Here is an 18,864-nt window from a genome sequence, read left to right on the forward strand (position 1 = left end):
GTTCAATTGTCTACTGAGGCACAGCTAACTATGCAATACCAGCTAGGCTGGCTATGCTGTGTTTTATTATTGTGCTGTTTTATCACCACAACCCCCCCAGGCTATATTTCTAAGGCTCAGTGGTCCTGACACAGTCCGTCTGGAGGATCCTGGGCTGGGGGGAGGGGGGCATGGGATGAAGGAGAGGTAGATTTATTTGTTTCTTTTTCCGTTTCACTCCTGACAGGTGCTGTGTTAACAGCTCGGCGAGCCAGAATCATCTCGCTCAAGCCAAGGGGCTTAGGGTTTAAATGGTTTGTGCGAGCGAGGTGTTAGCTCTTGTCAACACTCTCAATCTGACAGACAAAAAGAGCCTGAGAATGGGAAATCCTACACTTTGAAGAGGGGGGGCGGGGGCGGGGGGGGGCTCTGATCAGTCTACCTGGACATCTTAGGGGGCAGTGGGGCTTTCCAGTATGTTGAGGGCTGGAAGGTAAGCAGTGTGGCCTAGTGGTTTAAAATAATTGGAATAAGGGGTAAGAGGTGTGGCCCAGTGGTTAGAGCTGAGAGACTGGGAGTGAGACAATTTGGTCTAGTGGTTTGGGCTAAGGGACTGGGAGTGAGGCAATGTGGCCTAGTGGTTAGATCCAGTGGTGTAGTCCTAAATCTGAGGGTACCGGAATGACACTAAAATAATTAAACAATAATTATTATACAAATTCACTGCACTGTTGCTGTCATCTTTGTCAGCATTTTTAGCCTTCTTAAAGAAGTAGCTTGTAAAAGAAGTTCCTAATGCACTATTCATTGCATGAAGATGACTACTGACTGAATCAGACAGTCATGCGGGAGATGTGAGTCAGCTTGCTTGTTATGCGAGTTCTGGCTTGACCACTGCTGCTTATAGAAAATAGTACCGGAATGGTATTCCCCCACATTCCAGCTCCACTACACCACTGGTTAGATCTGAGGACAGGGGGCTAAGAAGTGTGATCTATGGGTTAAAGCTGAGGGACAGAGACATTGTGGTCTTGTGGTTAGAGCTGAGGGCCGGGGAGGTAAACAGTGTAGCCTAGTGGTATAAGGCAGGCTGCTCAAATGTCTGTATTTCGGTGGGGAAGAGGAGGCCCTACACTGCAGCCTATGGTTGGGATTTATGGTGTGTTTGGCCCCCAGCCTTCAGATGCATGTGTTGTTGAACTTGTAGTGTAAGTCTGGCCCTTATAACATGCTATGAGCATTACACTGCGCAGTCAAACTGCCTAGTGTGTGCTTGTCAGCCCAGTCCGTACATTTACCTAACGCTAATGAGGCCCATTGATTGCAAGGATGGGATTTGTAAAGGTCAGGGGGTTAATGTAGATCAAACAGGCCTTTCTGGGGAGTCCCGAATGGCAGCCAATGGGTCTGGGGGGAGAGATTAAAGTGTTACACCATCACAGTGTTGAATAGGGATGGGGACAGCAGTGGAACCTACAATGTACAGTTAATCAAAAAATGATTTGGTCAGGTCAGGTTGTAGTTGATTCTCAAGATTTTATCTTGAAGCTATCCAACTGGGGAATCAAAATAACTTTTATTTAGAAAAAAAATTTAATAAAAGTTTAGTATAATACAGTTCAGTCTGGTTGTATATCAGGCTAGCTTTGTTTTGTATGACACCGAAAATAAAGTTGAGATAATCTATATATCTTTTCCTGATACACTCTTGGGAAACACACCAGGAAGGAAAGCCATGTGTTCTACTGGTAAAGCTGAGGGACTGATAGGCAGTGTGGACTAGTGATTACAGATATGAGACTGAGAGGCAGTGTGGTATTGTGGTGAGAGTCGAGGGACTGGGAGGCTTTGTTGCCTAGTGGTTACAGATAAGGGACAAGGGGGATGGGAGCTGGGGATTTTAGACAAAATACTGATATAATAGTTTAGAATTACATTTTTAAAAACTAAATAGTTCCCCAAAAAACCAAATAATGAATAAAAAAAAAAAAAGTAAAAAAAAAGTAGCACAAAAGGAATAAAATCAGGTTGAGGTATTATAAGGAGGGGACGTGTAGTGGTAGCAGTGGCTGCTATGACAGCTAAAGGAGTGCTCCCCACCGAGTATAATCTGCAGCCCACTGTGGGAATTAAATTAACTCGATTGGCCGCTGTTGTGTTGCCATTAGTGGTAATTAGTTAAAACATCAGAGTATAAACAGTAAATTGGCTCTGGTAATTAATTATCCCACTCAAGCGTGTGTGAGAGAAGCTGAGAGAGAGAGAGAGAGAGAGAGAGAGAGAGAGAGAGAGAGAGAGAGAGAGAGAGAGAGAAAAAGAGAGAGAGAGAGAGAGAGAGAGCTTGATGACAGCACTAAAAGATAGTTCACACGAATATGATTTGGATCAAGGTTACTCATCTGATGGGTGAATGATCACATTGATACATTTAATACAAGTCCAATTTTTGTTAATATATAATAACATTTTCCCAACACTTTTAACAAAATGTTACCTATAGAGGGGTACAGTACTTGTGATCCAACGACAAACCTCCGAGATGTAAGCTGAACCCTTTCATGCATGGTGACCTCATATGGGGACAGATAAAAAAAAAAAAAACTTCTCTAGTCTTTATATGGGGACATATAGTATGGAAGACGTAAATGCATGATGACCTCATACGACGATGCCATTCTTTCCCAATATAAAGCAATAGGACATTAAAAAAAAGAACATTCAATTAAAAATATATTCATTATGTGTCCAAATTTTTTTTTTTCAGTTATTTTCAATATTTCATGCAGGGTTAATTGATCTATTAGTGTTAATTGAAAACTAAAAACATTTTGTGTTCCTATTATCATAATAATAATAATAATAATAATAATAATAATAATAATAATAATAATAATAATAATAATAATAATAATAATAATATATCAAATATTCATGTTAACCAAGTCAAAGCCCCTATTTCATAAGAATGTCCAGGAGATGTGTTTTTAAAACAGGTCTGTCATTCCAGTGTCTGTTTGCTTTAGTGCGATAGGGTCTCTTTTTAAAAGCATAGGGTACTCTGTATAATCAAGCATGCAAACCATTTGAAAACGACCTTGTAGACATGTTTAAAAAGGATAAACTGGGCTAATACCTTCACTTCGTCACCTGAGGAGGAATGTCTCCAAGCAAGAGGAAAGAGCCTCTTTTTAGAAAATTATTTTCAGCTGCCCTGAGGAAGTCTTCCATGATAACTTTGAATATATAAATATATAAATAATTTAACACCAGCCTCAGAACCCCCACCTCCCCCCGCCCCCTCTCAATTCGCCCAGCTCCAGCGTGGTGCAGGGGGTGTAGGGTTAGGCGTCAGGATGCTGTCTTTGCGTCTAAATCGCATCCTAAACATCCTGTAGCCTAGGAAGAAGGCAGCAGCCTGGCAGATCTAACCCAGCCACATCACCCTCATTTCCTGGGTCAGTGCTTGGGTAATGGTCTATTAATTTGCTCGATTCTCCCTTGTGAGGCAAACTCAATTTCCAGGCCTGGCTCACAGCTAACTGTCGACAAGGTGATTGATTGAACAAACAGCTGTCACTACCATAGGCTGCCCCCCCCCCCCCTCCACGTCCCACGCCCCACCACCACTACACACACACCTCCTACACACACAACACACATGATTGTGCACCTACACAAACTGCAATCTTAAAAAAATTACATCTTGAAACAGGCTTATACTCAGCATGGAAGACTAGCTCATAAACACTCACTGACACACATTTTCAGATATTCCCAGCAATGGGAGAACTTCAAACTCTTGGTAGTTGTTTATCTGAACATTTGTCTCAAGGTTATTAAAAACCAAATCTATATTTTGAAAACAAAGTTGCGAGATCCTCAAATAGGGGCTTTCATTTTTTCCTAGCAAAATCTAGGAAAATCTCAATATGTGTGTCTGAAAAGCCCTTTACCACACAGACCCCTTCTTTTGAACCCCATGCTTTCAAACAACCCACCATCCAAATAAAATTAGAGACCTAGCAACAATCACTGTTCCAGAGAGAGAGAGAGAGAGAGAGAGAGAGAGGAGAGAGAGAGAGAGAGAGAGAGAGAGAGAGAGAGAGAGAGAGAGAGAGAGAGAGAGAGAGAGAGAGAGAGAGAGAGAGAGAGAGAGAGAGAGAGAGAGAGAATTTGCTATGATTGGGCAAACGGGGTCTTTATAAGAGAGAAATGCACCCAGAAATCAAATCGAATTCTTCTTATCGCTGTATTATTTGAAGACGTTATCAGGCGCGGTAATGTGGTTATAAATTCAATTTTGTCTGAGAGATGTCATTGTTTACTGATGTCTTTCGGGTGGCGGGGATGGGGGGGTTGTAAACACTCAATGCACATCAAGAAATTCATTTTGGTTTCCAGAAGGGATGAAAAAAAATGGAATCAGAGATGGACAGGGATGGAAGGGGAACACTGCCAGTTTGTCAAGGACATAAGAGAACGTATTTACCTTTTGAAATAAGATTTGTATTACTCCATGGTGACCCCTGCTGGCTGCAGTATGAGTTATCTAATCACTGTTTGTTTACCTCAGGAGAAAACAATTCTCTCTATTTATTTGTAATTATTTCTAGAGGATAGCCATCTGAGATACATCTTGTTCACATAAGTGGCAAAAGCCCTGCATTTTCCCAAACCAGTGAGCTACTGAAGGCCAAAACCATAGCTCTTTGTTACTCTGTCCATCCCCCTCTCCTCACCACCACGCCTGTCTTTCTTGCCTTCTCCCCCCCTCCAACCCTAACCCTAATCCCCCCACTCCCAGTAATGCCTCTTCCCAGGAGATTTGCTCTTACACTAGCTGGAACTCAATTTTCAGCACTAAAGGTTCTTTTTAAAAAGAGAATGATCAACTCTCCTTGCCAAGGAAAAGTTCAAGGGCCCCCATTAATTCAAAAGTAAAAATGACAAATTCATCTTCACACCACGATTAAATGAAGTCAGCCTGTAATTGATGCTAATTGATCCGAGGACTCTTTCCCTGCTTTGAAGGCAAAAAGAAATATGAAAAATGGTGACGTGCATGAGTCACGGCCAGTTGGCTGTGATTGCGAGTGTTGTAATTGCGATTTCTTTGAGTGGAGATTTTTCATTGTCGTATGTAACACACAGTGCCACCTGCTGGAAGTGGTTTTATAGAGGAGCCCCCATTTTTCTAAACACCCCTTTTAATACACTATATAATAATGTGCACTTGTTTGGGTGTGTATTAGGGCCTGTATCTGCTTCAATTACCAGCCTTTTTGACCCAGTGCCAATGCTGGTCGAATTTTTGAATTGTTATTTGTTTGAATAGAGGTCTTTCTTCACCACATAGCGCACAGTGCCACATGGTGGTAGAACGTGATAAAGCAGATCTGAGTATGTAAGCCCGCACGTGCCTGTGTTGGTGTGTGCGTGCTTCAGTCATTGGCAGGGAAGGGATTGCTCCAGCCGCAGACTGCCAGTGTGTTAATAAAGTCAGTGCTTTTCTGTTTCTTTTAAGAGGTGAAACACGTGGCACGCGCAGTGGCAGCGCTTTCCTCCCCACTGTGGGCGTCTGATCCCGACGGGAAACTCTATCCACTTAAAAAAAAAAAGAGAACCCCCCCCCCCCACACACACCCGGTGAACAAGCTCTTTAATAAAATGTGTGTTTATGCCGGCAGGTAACCATTTCTGAAGTGAAAAGCAAGACTTTATAGGTAGCAGCTGTGTAGGGCCAGCCTCTTAATTTTACTTGTCCGACAGATGAGCTGGCGGGGGGTAAAGTACAGTCGGAATTTCTCCACTCAGAACAAAATTACAATGTTAGCACTTTTTAAAGCTGTTTAACTCTGTCTCAGAGCTTATTAGCAGATACTTTGTTCTCTAGCCAGTGCATTTACTGTACACCACATAGCGCCCCTGCTTGGGTAAACCTGCAGTAGTCTGGGATCGCTTTCCGCGTGACTAAAAATAAATTGCACTCTCTCTCTCTCTCTATCGCCATTGCGTTGTAAATATATACTGTATACATGTATATATAATAAATACATTTGGAAGCGGTTAAGGAAATATGGGCACGGTCTTTTAAATGAGACTGTAAATGGATTTGAAGTGCAGACAGCTTATAGGTCCTGGAGGAGTTTTCCAGTGGACAAATGCCAGTTTCTGGATGAGATTTCTTTCACTTTAATGTATGTGATGGTTTTAAAGCGGTTTGTAAAAGTTTAAAGAAAATGCTGCTGTATTGACAGCACAGGGCAGTGTGGAAGCATACCAATGTATAACAAGTGCCCGGAAGATTCTAGATTCTAGATCATCTTGATGCCATCTGTCTTACTTTAATAAGCAATGTTTCTTTCTATTTTTTAAAATTTTAAGTTATCCTAATAAGAAAAACAAGATGCTTCAAAACCAGTACAACAGTCCTGTCCCATTTTGTGTCATTTTTCGTAAGTGCTACCAACCAGCATCAACCAAGCAGTTTGACAATTGTTTGCTATTGTTGTGAGGCGCGGTGGCGAGATACATAATCAGGCAGTGTGCCATTGTGATTTATCGGCTGTGTGTTTGAGCATATTGAGGTCTGGGAGCGAGACAGTAAGCAGCAAGCAGCAGTGTTAGTGGCAGGGAGTGTGATTTAGTTAGGGTCCCCATTGAGTACAACAAGCATCAGGATTCTTCATAACTCCTGACAAATTATGACACGTGGACATGCAACACCCCCAATTCATCACAAATCGGCCAGCGCCACAGGAATACAGCGGGGGGAGGGGGGGGGGAGGGCAGACAAGTGTATTAGAGCGATAATGGATTTCACGTATTAATAACCTGCCAGCGGGGCTCAACGCCTGTGTTAAAACATGTCAATGACTGATGACAGAGCTCGGATTGATACAATCCACATGTGTTGGTACACTGGCTAGCCTACTTCACAGACACACTCTTTTTCTTTCTCTGTTTTTTTTTTAAATTAAAATATTAAAAAAAAGAATACCATTTAATGCAAGTATACTTCAGTCATTACAGTTAAAACCTCCACTATCAAATCTTCTTTTTATGAACACCAGGTGCTTGGTAACCTGTATGGAATGCCCTTCTGCCCTGTTGTCTTTGAAAATGTGCCAAGCAGCCCTCTATCTTTGCTATTTTCAGTACTGTAAGTTATAGAGAGTATTCAATGGTCAAGTGGTTGCGTTGTAATTATAGATTTTTGATAGGAAATGTCATGTGAACAGTTTTACTGTGATAATTCAATTATATGAGTAATATAATGAGCAAAGAATCTATCTATCTATCTATCTATCTATCTATCTATCTATCTATCTATCTATCTATAAAACCTTAATGTGTTTTTTATTAAAATTACAGGCAGTAGAAGAAGAAGAATATTACAAATAATAATACCAATAATTTTTGTTGTTAACACAAAATAAGCGGGGGGAGTGGACCCAAATTATCTAAACTATAAAAATGCAGATTGTCACTTGGCGGTGGGGAAATGAAATGATCCATCTTGGCGCATTATGAGGAATCAGGCGTGTGTTCAATCAGGGCTGTCAGACCCCCCCCCCCCCCCACCGCTCTTCGTTTGGCATTTTGGTGAAGAATCTCCACACTAAAAAGTTTTGTCAGTCCCATTTCCTTGTTATCATCAGCCCCCCCCCCCCCCCCCTTCCCACCTTCCCTCTCACTCTTTCTCTTCCTCCGTGCTCTGGCAGATTAAAAAGAGCTCCTGCGCAAGCAGGGGCCTCGACACCCATTCCGGATAAACCATCTCCATTCCGCTGGGGTCCCGGGCAAGCCCGCCTCCCACATTAATCATCTTTAAAATACTGACAGGCACCGCACACTGCCGGCCACATCTCTCTGTCTGTGTCTCCCCATCAGTCAAAGAGAAGAAGGAGAAAGAGAGGGGGAGAGACGGAGAGGAAGACGAAAAAGAGATAGAGGGGGAGGAAGAGAGATGAGGGGGAGTAAGAGGGAATCAGGGGGATGGGAAGGGGAAATGCAGAGAGTGATAGAGATAGAGCTAGAGAGGAAGGGGGCTCGACTGGTGATGTGCTGTCTTGTTTTCTTCTCTTTATTTTGAGATAGGGTGTCGAGGCTGCTCCATTAATCACTGGCCATCTCAATTTGGTTGATTTACTCTCTGGAGACAGGGGAGGGTGTGAAGACGAGGTGCCCAAGCAGCACATCGACATAATGTGTCTCTCTATAGGAAAAGCATTAGCCCAGCACAACTGGCCTGTTGGACCTGATTGATGGGGACCAGTGGGAAGGGAAGTGTGCCACAGTCTCCAAGGCCTGGAGCATTGTGGGGCTGTGCAGGCAATGTGCTGCTTCCAAACTCAGGATCTGCTTCTGGTACTGTAGGCCAGTCACCTGATGTCTGAAGAATGCTTAACCTATAAACTTTTCTGATTTTAAAAGGGTGTAATATAAAATTATTAAAAAGTTTATTTGGCTGAAAACATATTAGTATTCACACAAATAATATCTTTAAAACTGCAATTTACTTTTCTTTTCTTTTGAGCAAAATGATTCAGAGCTTCTTTTTTGGACTGAGGGGCTGTTGATGCAGTAAAATAACCTTTTTCAGGGAACGTCTAGAAGTGATCCCAGGACCTCAGGTTGGGAAACTCTATAATAATAGATATGTACCAGATCTGCTCATTATGAATTGGATTTTGGCCAAATTAGATTTTGGGCTGTGACAAGAGCGGGGGCTTTGACAAGAGCAGATCCAGTAGCTCAACCATATTGCTGGCTTCACAGAGCGGGATGCCGGGGACTGGTAGATAGATAATCAGGTAGATGTGAACAGATACACATCTCCAGCTGTCTTATCTGTCTCCTCTGTATATCTGCCACTCAGTAGAGAGTGTGACAGGAGCAGAACTGCACTGACTGCAGTGTCCTGGCTTTTTATTCTTATTATTACTTTTTTTACTCTCTCTGCCAAACGACAGTTTCATCAACATTTAATATTTTCCTCTCCCAAACTTGACGTGTCAGAGAAGTGAAGCCCCCCCCCCCCTCCTGTTTGCACTCTCCTCACTGCTCACACACAGTGCTCAAACCCCTTGTTGTGCGCGGGAGATGTGTCATCTATCACTGCACTGACAGATGGGCCTGTCGGATTGTTTTTCATTAGGCAGCTCTGGTGCGCCTTATTGTGAGCACACATGACAGCCCCGCCATGACAAACTTACCTGCTGTCGGCTCATTAGAGGGGCTTAAAATACATTCACCGCCATCAGAGTTTGTTAAAGAGCTGTTGTCTTTCTTTGTGCTGAAAAAAAATCGCCTACTCATTTAAAAAAAAAAACAATATAGATTTACCAAGCTTTTTCTCCAGTGCACAGTTTGTGCATGTTTTCTGAACTGTTTCAAAACTAGAAATAAATTGCTACATTTTTTAAATTACTGCCACGTTCCAATTTCACCCACCAAAGCACCCACTGACTGAAGTGTTAGGTGTTAGATGATGTTTCTCTCTTTTAGCAAGTATGGACAAAATAAAATGACATGTTTAAAAGTGCAATGAAAACAGACTCAAGTAACAGCAGTAATGAATGCAGGCCTGTGCCTTCCTGGCATTGAGTACTCACATTGAGATCGATGGTTGAAATGGAAAGCTGCCTGTGTCATTACAGACCTCAGCTTCGTGAGTTGTCTTGCTGAAAGCATTGCAACACTCTCATTACTTACTATTTCAGAGGTCTGGGACTCATATGGTTTGTATTTAAACATAATCAGCTCTCTTTTGATATTTTGTGTATAAGCTCCGAACTTGCTCCGGTCGATTTCAGAACCCACCATCTATAGACTCTAAGGAACCAGTCACAATCTAGATTGGGCATGCTTCTATGTGAATATATAAACATTGTTACTGAAGGTACTGGCAACTAGAAAAGTAGCTTTACATAGGCTTGTATGTATAATTGAGCAGAAATGTGACTTTTAGATCTCAGTTTCTAAATGACTGGGAAAAGAGTGACAATTATAATTTAGCTTTTATTTTATTTTGAAATGGCGCAGGTATAAGTTTCAGCAGCAGCTCACATCATAGAAGAGTAGGAGAGTAATTGTGTGTGTGAGGGGTGTGTCAGTACCCAGGTCTATTACACATCCCCCCTTCATTAGTGGTCACAGCTGTGCAGTCAGCCATTTACTTGGAAATAATCACTACATTTAGTAGTGAATTGAATATTAATTACTCTTCAGCAGCTCGTTTTGTTTTGTGAGAAGGGAGGGGGTGAGTGATGTCTTTTGCTCTGTCAGATGCACACTCAAAGACGCACAGGCAGACAAACTGACAGCAGAGAAAACAGAGACAGGCAACCCCTCAAAAGAAAGATAGACAGACAGACAGGGTGCTGCCCCCCTGTCTCCCTAGAGGTTATCTGTTAGTGGGTAGCATATACTAAACAAAAGGACTGAGCTAACACGAGTACAATGAAGTGATCTGGACTTGATTATCGCACCTATTGATTGCGATACTGATAGATCAAACACAGCCGTGCTCCCACTCTCTTTAGTGGCTGAGAGAAACACCATCCATCGACCAGCTGCACCACCCTCAGACACTGCTGGAATAAATATACTGGAGAGGAGAGAGAGCAGATAGTGAGAGGAAGACCAGAAAGGAATCTGTGTGACATTTTAAAAAAGGACTGACTTCAATTTTCCAGTCAGAATAATGACTTTCTAAAACAGTTAGAGAAAAAAATATTTGTTTTTTTAGAAATGTATGGCAACCACAAAATGTATGACTGAATGCATTTTATGTAAATAGTATACTGTAACTACAAAGTGAGTTTTAGTTTTGTTCATGTGTTGACTGCAATTGATCTGGATCAACTTGAATGTCTTTCCAATAAAGCTTTTTTGAATTGAATTGAATTGAACGGAATTGAAAAAGGTGGGGGGTGGGGGAGGTGAGGAAGATGAAGAGGGAGAGAGACAGGCAGAGACAGGGAAAGAGAGAGAGAGAAGGGGAGATAGCAACAAACATAGACGCAGAGAATTGTAATCGATTAGCCATTTCTCAAAGTCACTTAAAGTGTCCAGAGCAGCGGGTGGTTAAGTGGCAGGGCTGGGGAATCAGAGTTGGGTATGCGTCCGCACGCCTGCCTGTAAGCCGTGCTAACATTGACCCTGCCAGCTCAGCACTGATGAATCTGTTCTCTCGTAGGAAATAGTTCTGACAGTCCAATATCTGTGCTGCGCTATGTGCCCCTGGAGGGTGTCTATGTGTGTGTGTGTGTGTGTGTGTGTGTGTGTTTGTTTATATGCATGTGGGGGATGCACTGGTCCATCACCTTTTTAAATTATAGGCATATCAGTACATCACTACCCAAACACACTACTGTCCTCTAAGTCAAGGACATAGTCGCTTAGAGCACAGAATTGTATTTAGCACAAACACCATGGGTTATCATGCTTGAACCTTTCTTTCAGCACTACACTGTGGCTTAACCCGCAGCCCTGATGAAGTGTCTTGAGACACAGGTAAGGCTGTAGCTCAAATCAGAGCTGCAAATCCATACAGGATAGCACCTGAGAGCATGAACACTGGCTTTTAAAGAGGCCCTTTGCTCATTTCAACAATGCCCCAGAGCAAAAACAGCAAACATCAAGCTGGTGGCCTACTGTGGTTGGCAATCATGCTTCTGCTAATTACTCTATTGGATTCCATAAGTTATTTATTAGCCACATGACTGGCTCCTTGATCACATGTTATACACACCTTAGCAGATATCTTGTGAACAGTCTTTCCATAAAGTAGTTAGTTCCCATAACTGGGTAAATACTGTAGGGTATTTCACAATGCATTAGAAATCTGCATTGCTTTCTAGATAACATACAGTTAAAGGCATGCCCCAGAGTAACTAAGCTACAATGCAGTATTTTTACACCATGTTAAGGAATACAATAACATGCACCTGACTAGTTCCAATTGATGATGGCACCAGAAAGAGTATGACAAAGTTGGACTGGGAAAGCCTTGGTATTGAAACAAACAGCATGGGACTGTGTGTGCATGTGTGTGTCATGTGTGTATGTTTAGGGACTGTGATTTGATGAGCGGAGGTGCCTGCTGATTTAGCCTTCTTGGTTGTCGTGGCGATGGCCTGTCCATCCAGGATATCCTGCCTGTGATTATTCTGGGAGTCAGACGCGAGCCGGCCCATTGTTTCCCTGTGGAGTCGGCGTTATAAATAGACCTCCCGCCCCTGTCCTAAACAGAGGACAGACACAAGGCCAGGGCAGGAAGTCTCCTGATGTTTATTTTTTACTGTAAGCAGCTTTTCAATTTGGAAATCCTTTGAAGCCCCAGTGACGGGTGCTTGGTTTGTTTTTAAAAGTTAGCTTTGGCAGCCACTGGACGCAAAAGTATACTGTAGCTTACTTCATGTAAGAAGAAGAGGCAAGCAAAATGTTCCAGAGGCCTGATGGGACAGTAAATCTCTTCTGTTCTATCTGTATGAAGGAAGGTTAGGGCGTTTCACCTGCACCCTTAATAGGTGGACGTTTTTTCCTGCAAAATCCCAGGCGACTGAGCCTTGCCTTGTTCAAAAATCGCTACTAAATGAGACAATATACAAAATATTTTGCCATTTCATTTATCTGAAGAACCCCAGTTGTCTGCCATTTTGAAATTTGTAGCTAACCTAGTCTCTTAACATGCCATTGAATTCTGCTAGAACACCTTTATGGAATAATGGCCGAATGTGACACTTAAAAATAAAGTGGGTAGCGAGCCTGTTGACCCCACAGTATTCTTTGGCTTTGGCTTTTGTCCTTGCTATACTAATCGCTAACAGGCCTATTTTGTTCTTTTCAGGCAAGAAAAAGGCTTCTTTGTACGACAGCCAGGCCCCCATCTGCCCCATCTGTCAGGTGCTGCTGCGGCCAGGAGAGCTACAGGACCACATGGAGCAGGAGATGAACCGGCTCACACAGCTACACCTCAGGTGAGTGGTTTTTCACGTAGGAAATGAAAAGGCCTATGAAATTATGGCTATATATATCAGCAAAAAGGATAGGACATTGTGACCTCCTAAGGGCTTCAGGGAATGAGTCAGTATGGAAGATTAGCCCAGCATGTAGCCTGAATGAGCCGAGAAGTAGTAGATTGAATGTTATCTATCATGGCACAATGAGGGGCATTATTTAATAATTAATAAAGACTTTTTCTCCCCCCCCGTCAGTGCCAGTGTGTCAGGACAAGGTGGAGCTGTCTGCTTTGTTTAACAGCTGCCGGTATTTAAAGAGATAGCATCATTCTTCTTCGTTTGTCAGCGGTGGATAGTGGTCCATGTCAGGGGTTTATGGTTTAGCCTCTCCTGTTCGTTTCCTATTAACCCCTTTGCCAGACGCACTTGAGTTATGCCCCAGCACCAACTACCGTGGCAAGCCGTTTGTCTTTATTTAGCTGGCTGGAGAAACTAGACGTGCTGACTGAGTTTGTCTTTCTATTGAAGGGAAACACAAAGAGAAATCTCACCCTAACTATACTGTAGCTGATACCATATACAAAACAGGAGTACATTTTAACAATTGAAATCAATATAAATGTTATCCATTAACATATAATATGATGTTGTTTTAATATTTTTAACCAAATTATCAATAACTCAATTTGACACAGCATACACCAATCCTTTTTATATGACTGCTACTCAGTACAGTAATATGTGGAAAAGATCACACTGTTTGTATACATTTTGATACAAACAGAAATCTACTCATAACACAGGAGTCAAATCTGACACTTTGAAAACTGGAGGTGAACGCGCTAACCACTGAGCCACCAGGCTCTGTATTGAAACAGCCTGTCTGCCCTTGACACCCCCACTCACCCCCAATCATGTAGATTTCCCACCCGCACTGCCATCATTTCAATAAGGCCTTGCCATTCCTCTGCGTTACATATGTACAAACCTCATTGAATGTGACACGTCGAATTCGGGGCAATTTGTGCAAAATCTCCCTTTAATAATACTGTTTCATTTTGTCCAAATGAGACTTGAATGCATGTAAAATGGAAAAGGATATTTAAGATGTAACATTAGGCAGATGTCTTGCCGGAGGCTGTGTGGAGATATATGAGATTGTGGCTGCTGTGCTTAACGCAAGCGGCTCCATGCTCCCTCTTACATCGTGTCACCTGTTATTTTTTTTCCCCTCTCTCTCAGTTCCTCATATATGTAAATTGAAATCTATCGTGCCCTTACACATCAATCTGTAAGGGGGATAGCTTAGAGGGCAATGTAATCTACATATCCCCGCCTAATCAATTTGGCTGGAACACAGGGTTGGGAAACAAAAAAAAAAAGCAATCTTTATATCTCTTCATTCAGATTCTTTTTATTTAATCTTTATTTTTCTGTTATTGTTTTGGTGCTTGTTAAATCAGGAGAATTTAAAATGGAGTGTACTGTCTCTTTAAGGACAGGCCAAACTGAGAGTTGAGTCAGTACTTTGATGGCTGACCACCTAGGAAAAAATTGGTGCTGCAGTTTATGAAGTGGTGTTAGTGGTACAGTAAGGGGGGGGGGTCGTCCTTTTGGTGAGAAACTAAACTAAGGTCCTGTCCGCTTTGTGGAAATTACAATCCCTTGGCACTTTTTATAGAAAAGCTGTGTCTTGACCAAATTCCAGTAGTAATTCTGTCCAGCCTTCAACTCTGCAATCAATACCTGTTGTTACATACTGGTTTAAATAGTCTTTCAGTCGCACATAGACAAACTTACTTGAGACCGTTCCTGATAAATCTTTGGTAAAAGAACTAAACCTGACTCTGGTTACCTCAACTTTCTCCTTGTGACTCTTTCCCTCTCTCTCCTCCACACTCCCTTTTTTCACATGCCTTCTCCTCTCTTTCTTCCCCCAACCTCTCTCCCCCTCCCTTTCTCATCTCCTCTTCCTCTCTCCCACTCCCTCTCTCCCCCTCCCTTTCTCTCCCTTCTCTTTTCGTCCCACTCTCCCTGTCTGCCCTGCAGCTGACACAGTGTATCTGCGCAGCAAGCTAAATTCCTGCCTGATCAATAAAGACGGAGTGCTCCGTCCTCCCCCTCGGCCGCTCGATAGTTTTTTATCAGTCTTCTGGCCCCGCAGCACAGAGCCGGCCACAATGACATGCTCAAGGGCACTGGCCCCAGCAGCCATCAAATCTCTGCCACTGGCCTGCGAGGCTACTTTTAAACACACCCCTCCCAACACCCTCACACACACACACACATACACATACATACACACATTCACACCACAAAGAGCAAGAAAGTAAGTTAACACATTAACAGATTTGGCCTTTCCTTCATAACATTTCTGTGATTTATCTCGATTTTTAATTGAAAAAATTTGTGAATTAATTGATTTTCCTTACTTCTGATTTAACATCGTAATTGTAGCCACCATAAATCTGAGAGTGAGTAAGTTATTCAGTGGTGGATGGCAGTGGCTGTGTGTGTGTGTGTGTGTGTGTGTGTGTGTCAGCTGGCTTTCTCTGTGTGTGTGTGTGTGTGTGTGTGTCAGCTGGTTTTCTGTGTGTGTGTGTGTGTGTGTGTCAATTGGTTTAACCTAGTATGTTCTGAGGACTATAATAGCTAGGAAAAAAAATAAATGATGGGTCTTCATTCTACAAACCTTTTTATGACTTGAAATAAGTTTTGGAGGAAAAATGATAATGGCTTTTATTTAATGGTCTACTTTTTTAGGATTATCTTTTAGTTATCAATAATCCATCTGCTGTTACATAAAATTCTGTGGATTCTACTCATCATTATTACCTGTTCTGAGATATTTTTATGGTTGCCTGTTAGAATTGTATTCTCTGTCTTCTTGATTGTATTGTTTGGGCTGGGTATTGACTTGTGCCAAGGTAGCAAGGCCTTGTTGTAAAATAGCTTTTTTCTAAATTGTCTTGCCCTGTTTAAATATCTCATAAACTAAATGAAAGCGTCTTTCTCATACTCTGCTTCGCTCTCTCTCTTTGTCTCTCGGCTTTTCCCATTTTTCAGTTTCTGCTCATTTCAAAATCATTTCATTGGCCCAAGTCCGTGACTAGAGAGACAGGCATCTTTTTGCCAAAGCATACACATCAAAATGTATTGAAATTGCACAGTGAAAAGCTGCGACAACAAGGCTCACTTATTGTTACTAGTTTCTTAATGGTCAGGGCCTACCCAACTGATTTATATACTCAAAGTGGAAAACCCATATTTGCTGCATCCATATCTTATGCTTTCCCTTATATGAAAATGGTCCCTCTTATTTCATGTGTGTATGGGTTAAACTTTCTAATGTTCTTATGTGTGCACAAATTAATTATGGTATGCATTATTAGTAGCAGTGATTTTAAAGGGGACCCCCCTTTAAAACTGAGAGTTGGCCAATGAATGCAGAGTGTCAGAACTTGAATTTATGATGCGGGGAGTGTGTTTATTATCTCGCAAACAGTGCGCTGCTGATGTTGTGAATTTATCCTCTTTCAGGTCGCTTTGATTTGTGGGTGAATCCCCACTTTGACAAATCAATCACGCGCCCATGCTAGAGTGAGTGTTTGTGAGTGTGTGTGTGTGTGTGAGTGTGTGTGCCCTTTTGACATCATACTCAGTAGTCTTTTTTGGTTTTAGGACCTTCAAATGTGTGATTGCCCAAACAGCATATGTACTGTATAAATTATAATGAGAATTCCAACATCCATTTAAATGGACACAGGAGCTGAGGAGGTCATTACCAATATCATTAGGCTCCTTCATTCACTGCACATAAAGAATGAAAAACCTCTTTCCACCAATCTCTCCCTCATTTTTTCAGTTTTAATACTTTCATTGTGTTTCCCTTTCTCATCTCTATGCTCCCTCCATCGCTCCATATTCCCTCTTTTCTCCTCCCTTCTCCCCCTATTTGATCCCCTGATTTCCTCTCTCCCCCCTCTCTCTATCTCTCGACTCCTTCATTCATTTCTTTAACTCCCAGGCCCCCCCACGGCTGCCAAATCACGTTGGCGGATTAAATCTGGGCAAATTCAATTTCTGCACCCTGCCTAAGCGGCTCCGCATCTGGGTCTGTGCGCGGGGCACAAAGCGAACATGACAGGAGCTGTGTTTTTTTGTCACTTTGTCTCATCTTTTCAGAGGCTCATAAAAATATATTGATGTCCCTGGTAAAGCAGCACAGAGTGAGGGGAGGTGTGTGCGTGTGTGTGTGTGTGTGAGGGGGGATATTAATGTCTCAGAAAAGAGATCTGATTCGATATGTCTCTCCCCATTGTTGCTGGCCGCTTTAGTTAGCCTGTTTAATACTTTCTGGCTTCTAATCAGTCATCTTAAAGTCGCAATGTCGATGGGGTTGTGATTTTATGTCATTAGCCCAAGTTGGACGGCCTCTGGGGAAAAAAAAACATAGCACTATCTTTCTTTCTCGCTCCCTCTCTCCTCCTCTTCTGAGTTTAATACAGTGTTTACAAGCTGACGCATTGCTCTTAACATATTTCAAAGTCCTAACCGCTTAGGGTGTTCTGCTGACAAATCAAATAACAGCCAAATAATTTATTTCCTGATGCCACTCGCTCTTAGCAGGGGAGGGGGTAACTCCACGAGAATGATTACTTCAATAAAAAAATTAGATCTGAAATGCGCGTAGCGATCTTACTTTCCACGGTAATTGTTTCAAATTTAACTTGGCCCAGGGGTTGGTTGACTGAGTGGCATTGTTAGTGGGTTGTGGCAGTGGGGACGGGGGAGAGGGGGTAGATATTCTGTTATTAAGTCTGTTTTTTGTATAAACCTGTGTTAGAACTGTCTTTGCAGGTTCTACTTTTTGTTTTTAAAACAATTGAAAGAGAATCAAAATTTAAACAGACAATTGATCAAGCCTCGAAAAAAAAATGATATATATATATATATATATATATATATATATATATATATATATAGATATATTAAAATGTTTGAAATGTGTCAGTGTGTGGATTTTAGGGTGATGCTAACCCAGGATCCTGTTTCATGTTGCTTTGTAGACACAGAGCATAGGAATGACAGTACAGGAATGTAAAGAGTGAAAGAGATCTGTAACAGTCCAGAACTGTCTTTAAGGGCGTATTAAAAGAAGTCGTTATTGTAGGCTGACCTGAGATTGACTGAAGACGCAAGTATACAGCATAGCTAAAACAGAACTTGTGTCCCATGTCAGCTTTATATATTTGTACATCTTTTTCTTTTTGCTTAGCATTATAATAAAGTGACTTTATTTAAACGCTTTAAAACAAAATTCACCCGCTTGATTTTGGAATCTGTGTCCCTGATTGTTTTTATATATGTTTTGAATTAATGTTTTACAGCAAGAATCCTGCACTAAAGGACAGCATTACCCCCAACACACCTAAGGTAAGAAAATACAATATATATATATATATATATATATATATAATTTAATTCAAACTTCATTGAGTAAATCATAAACTCCGAACAGCACGGCAATTATGCATACTGTGCTTTAATTCTGTTGCATGTCTGGATTAGCACTACTTCCAACAAGACTCTTGTTTAAATACACCATGTAACAGCACAACTCTGCATGGGTGCTTGTTATGTTAGATGTAGTAGGTATTTAAGTGCACCTTGCTAGGGCAGAGGTAGTTGCAGTAGATCCTTAAGTCGTATTGAAAGTAGCGGAACTAACAGCCCAGTGAGTGACTTCACACAACTGCTGTCCCTTCTATGAGGAAAGGTAATCACAATCTATGTCATAACAATGGCTCTAGTGCCCTGCAAAGCTCCTGTTTAGACACTGCAGTTCAAGCCGGGATGGCAACAGAGAATCGATCCGCTATGAGCTTTATTCATCCTTGCTGTCAGCCTGTCAGCC

At 41.9% G+C, this 18,864-nt stretch overlaps 1 protein-coding gene across 7 annotated transcripts in view; it reads left to right on the forward strand.

Annotated features, from left to right (window-relative positions):
- rnf220a (ring finger protein 220a) overlaps nt 1-18,864 on the forward strand; it is a 129,773-nt gene that overhangs the window by 77,942 nt on the left and 32,967 nt on the right. For all 7 annotated transcript variants that reach the window (XM_059031639.1, XM_059031640.1, XM_059031641.1 and 4 more), the window contains exons 3-4: nt 12,836-12,965; nt 18,338-18,383. In XM_059031639.1, the coding sequence (XP_058887622.1) occupies nt 12,836-12,965; nt 18,338-18,383 (176 nt within the window). The remainder of the gene's footprint in view (nt 1-12,835; nt 12,966-18,337; nt 18,384-18,864) is intronic.

The sequence above is a fragment of the Acipenser ruthenus genome, chromosome 10, assembly GCF_902713425.1.
Source record: "Acipenser ruthenus chromosome 10, fAciRut3.2 maternal haplotype, whole genome shotgun sequence".
Classification (NCBI taxonomy): Eukaryota; Metazoa; Chordata; class Actinopteri; order Acipenseriformes; family Acipenseridae; genus Acipenser; species Acipenser ruthenus.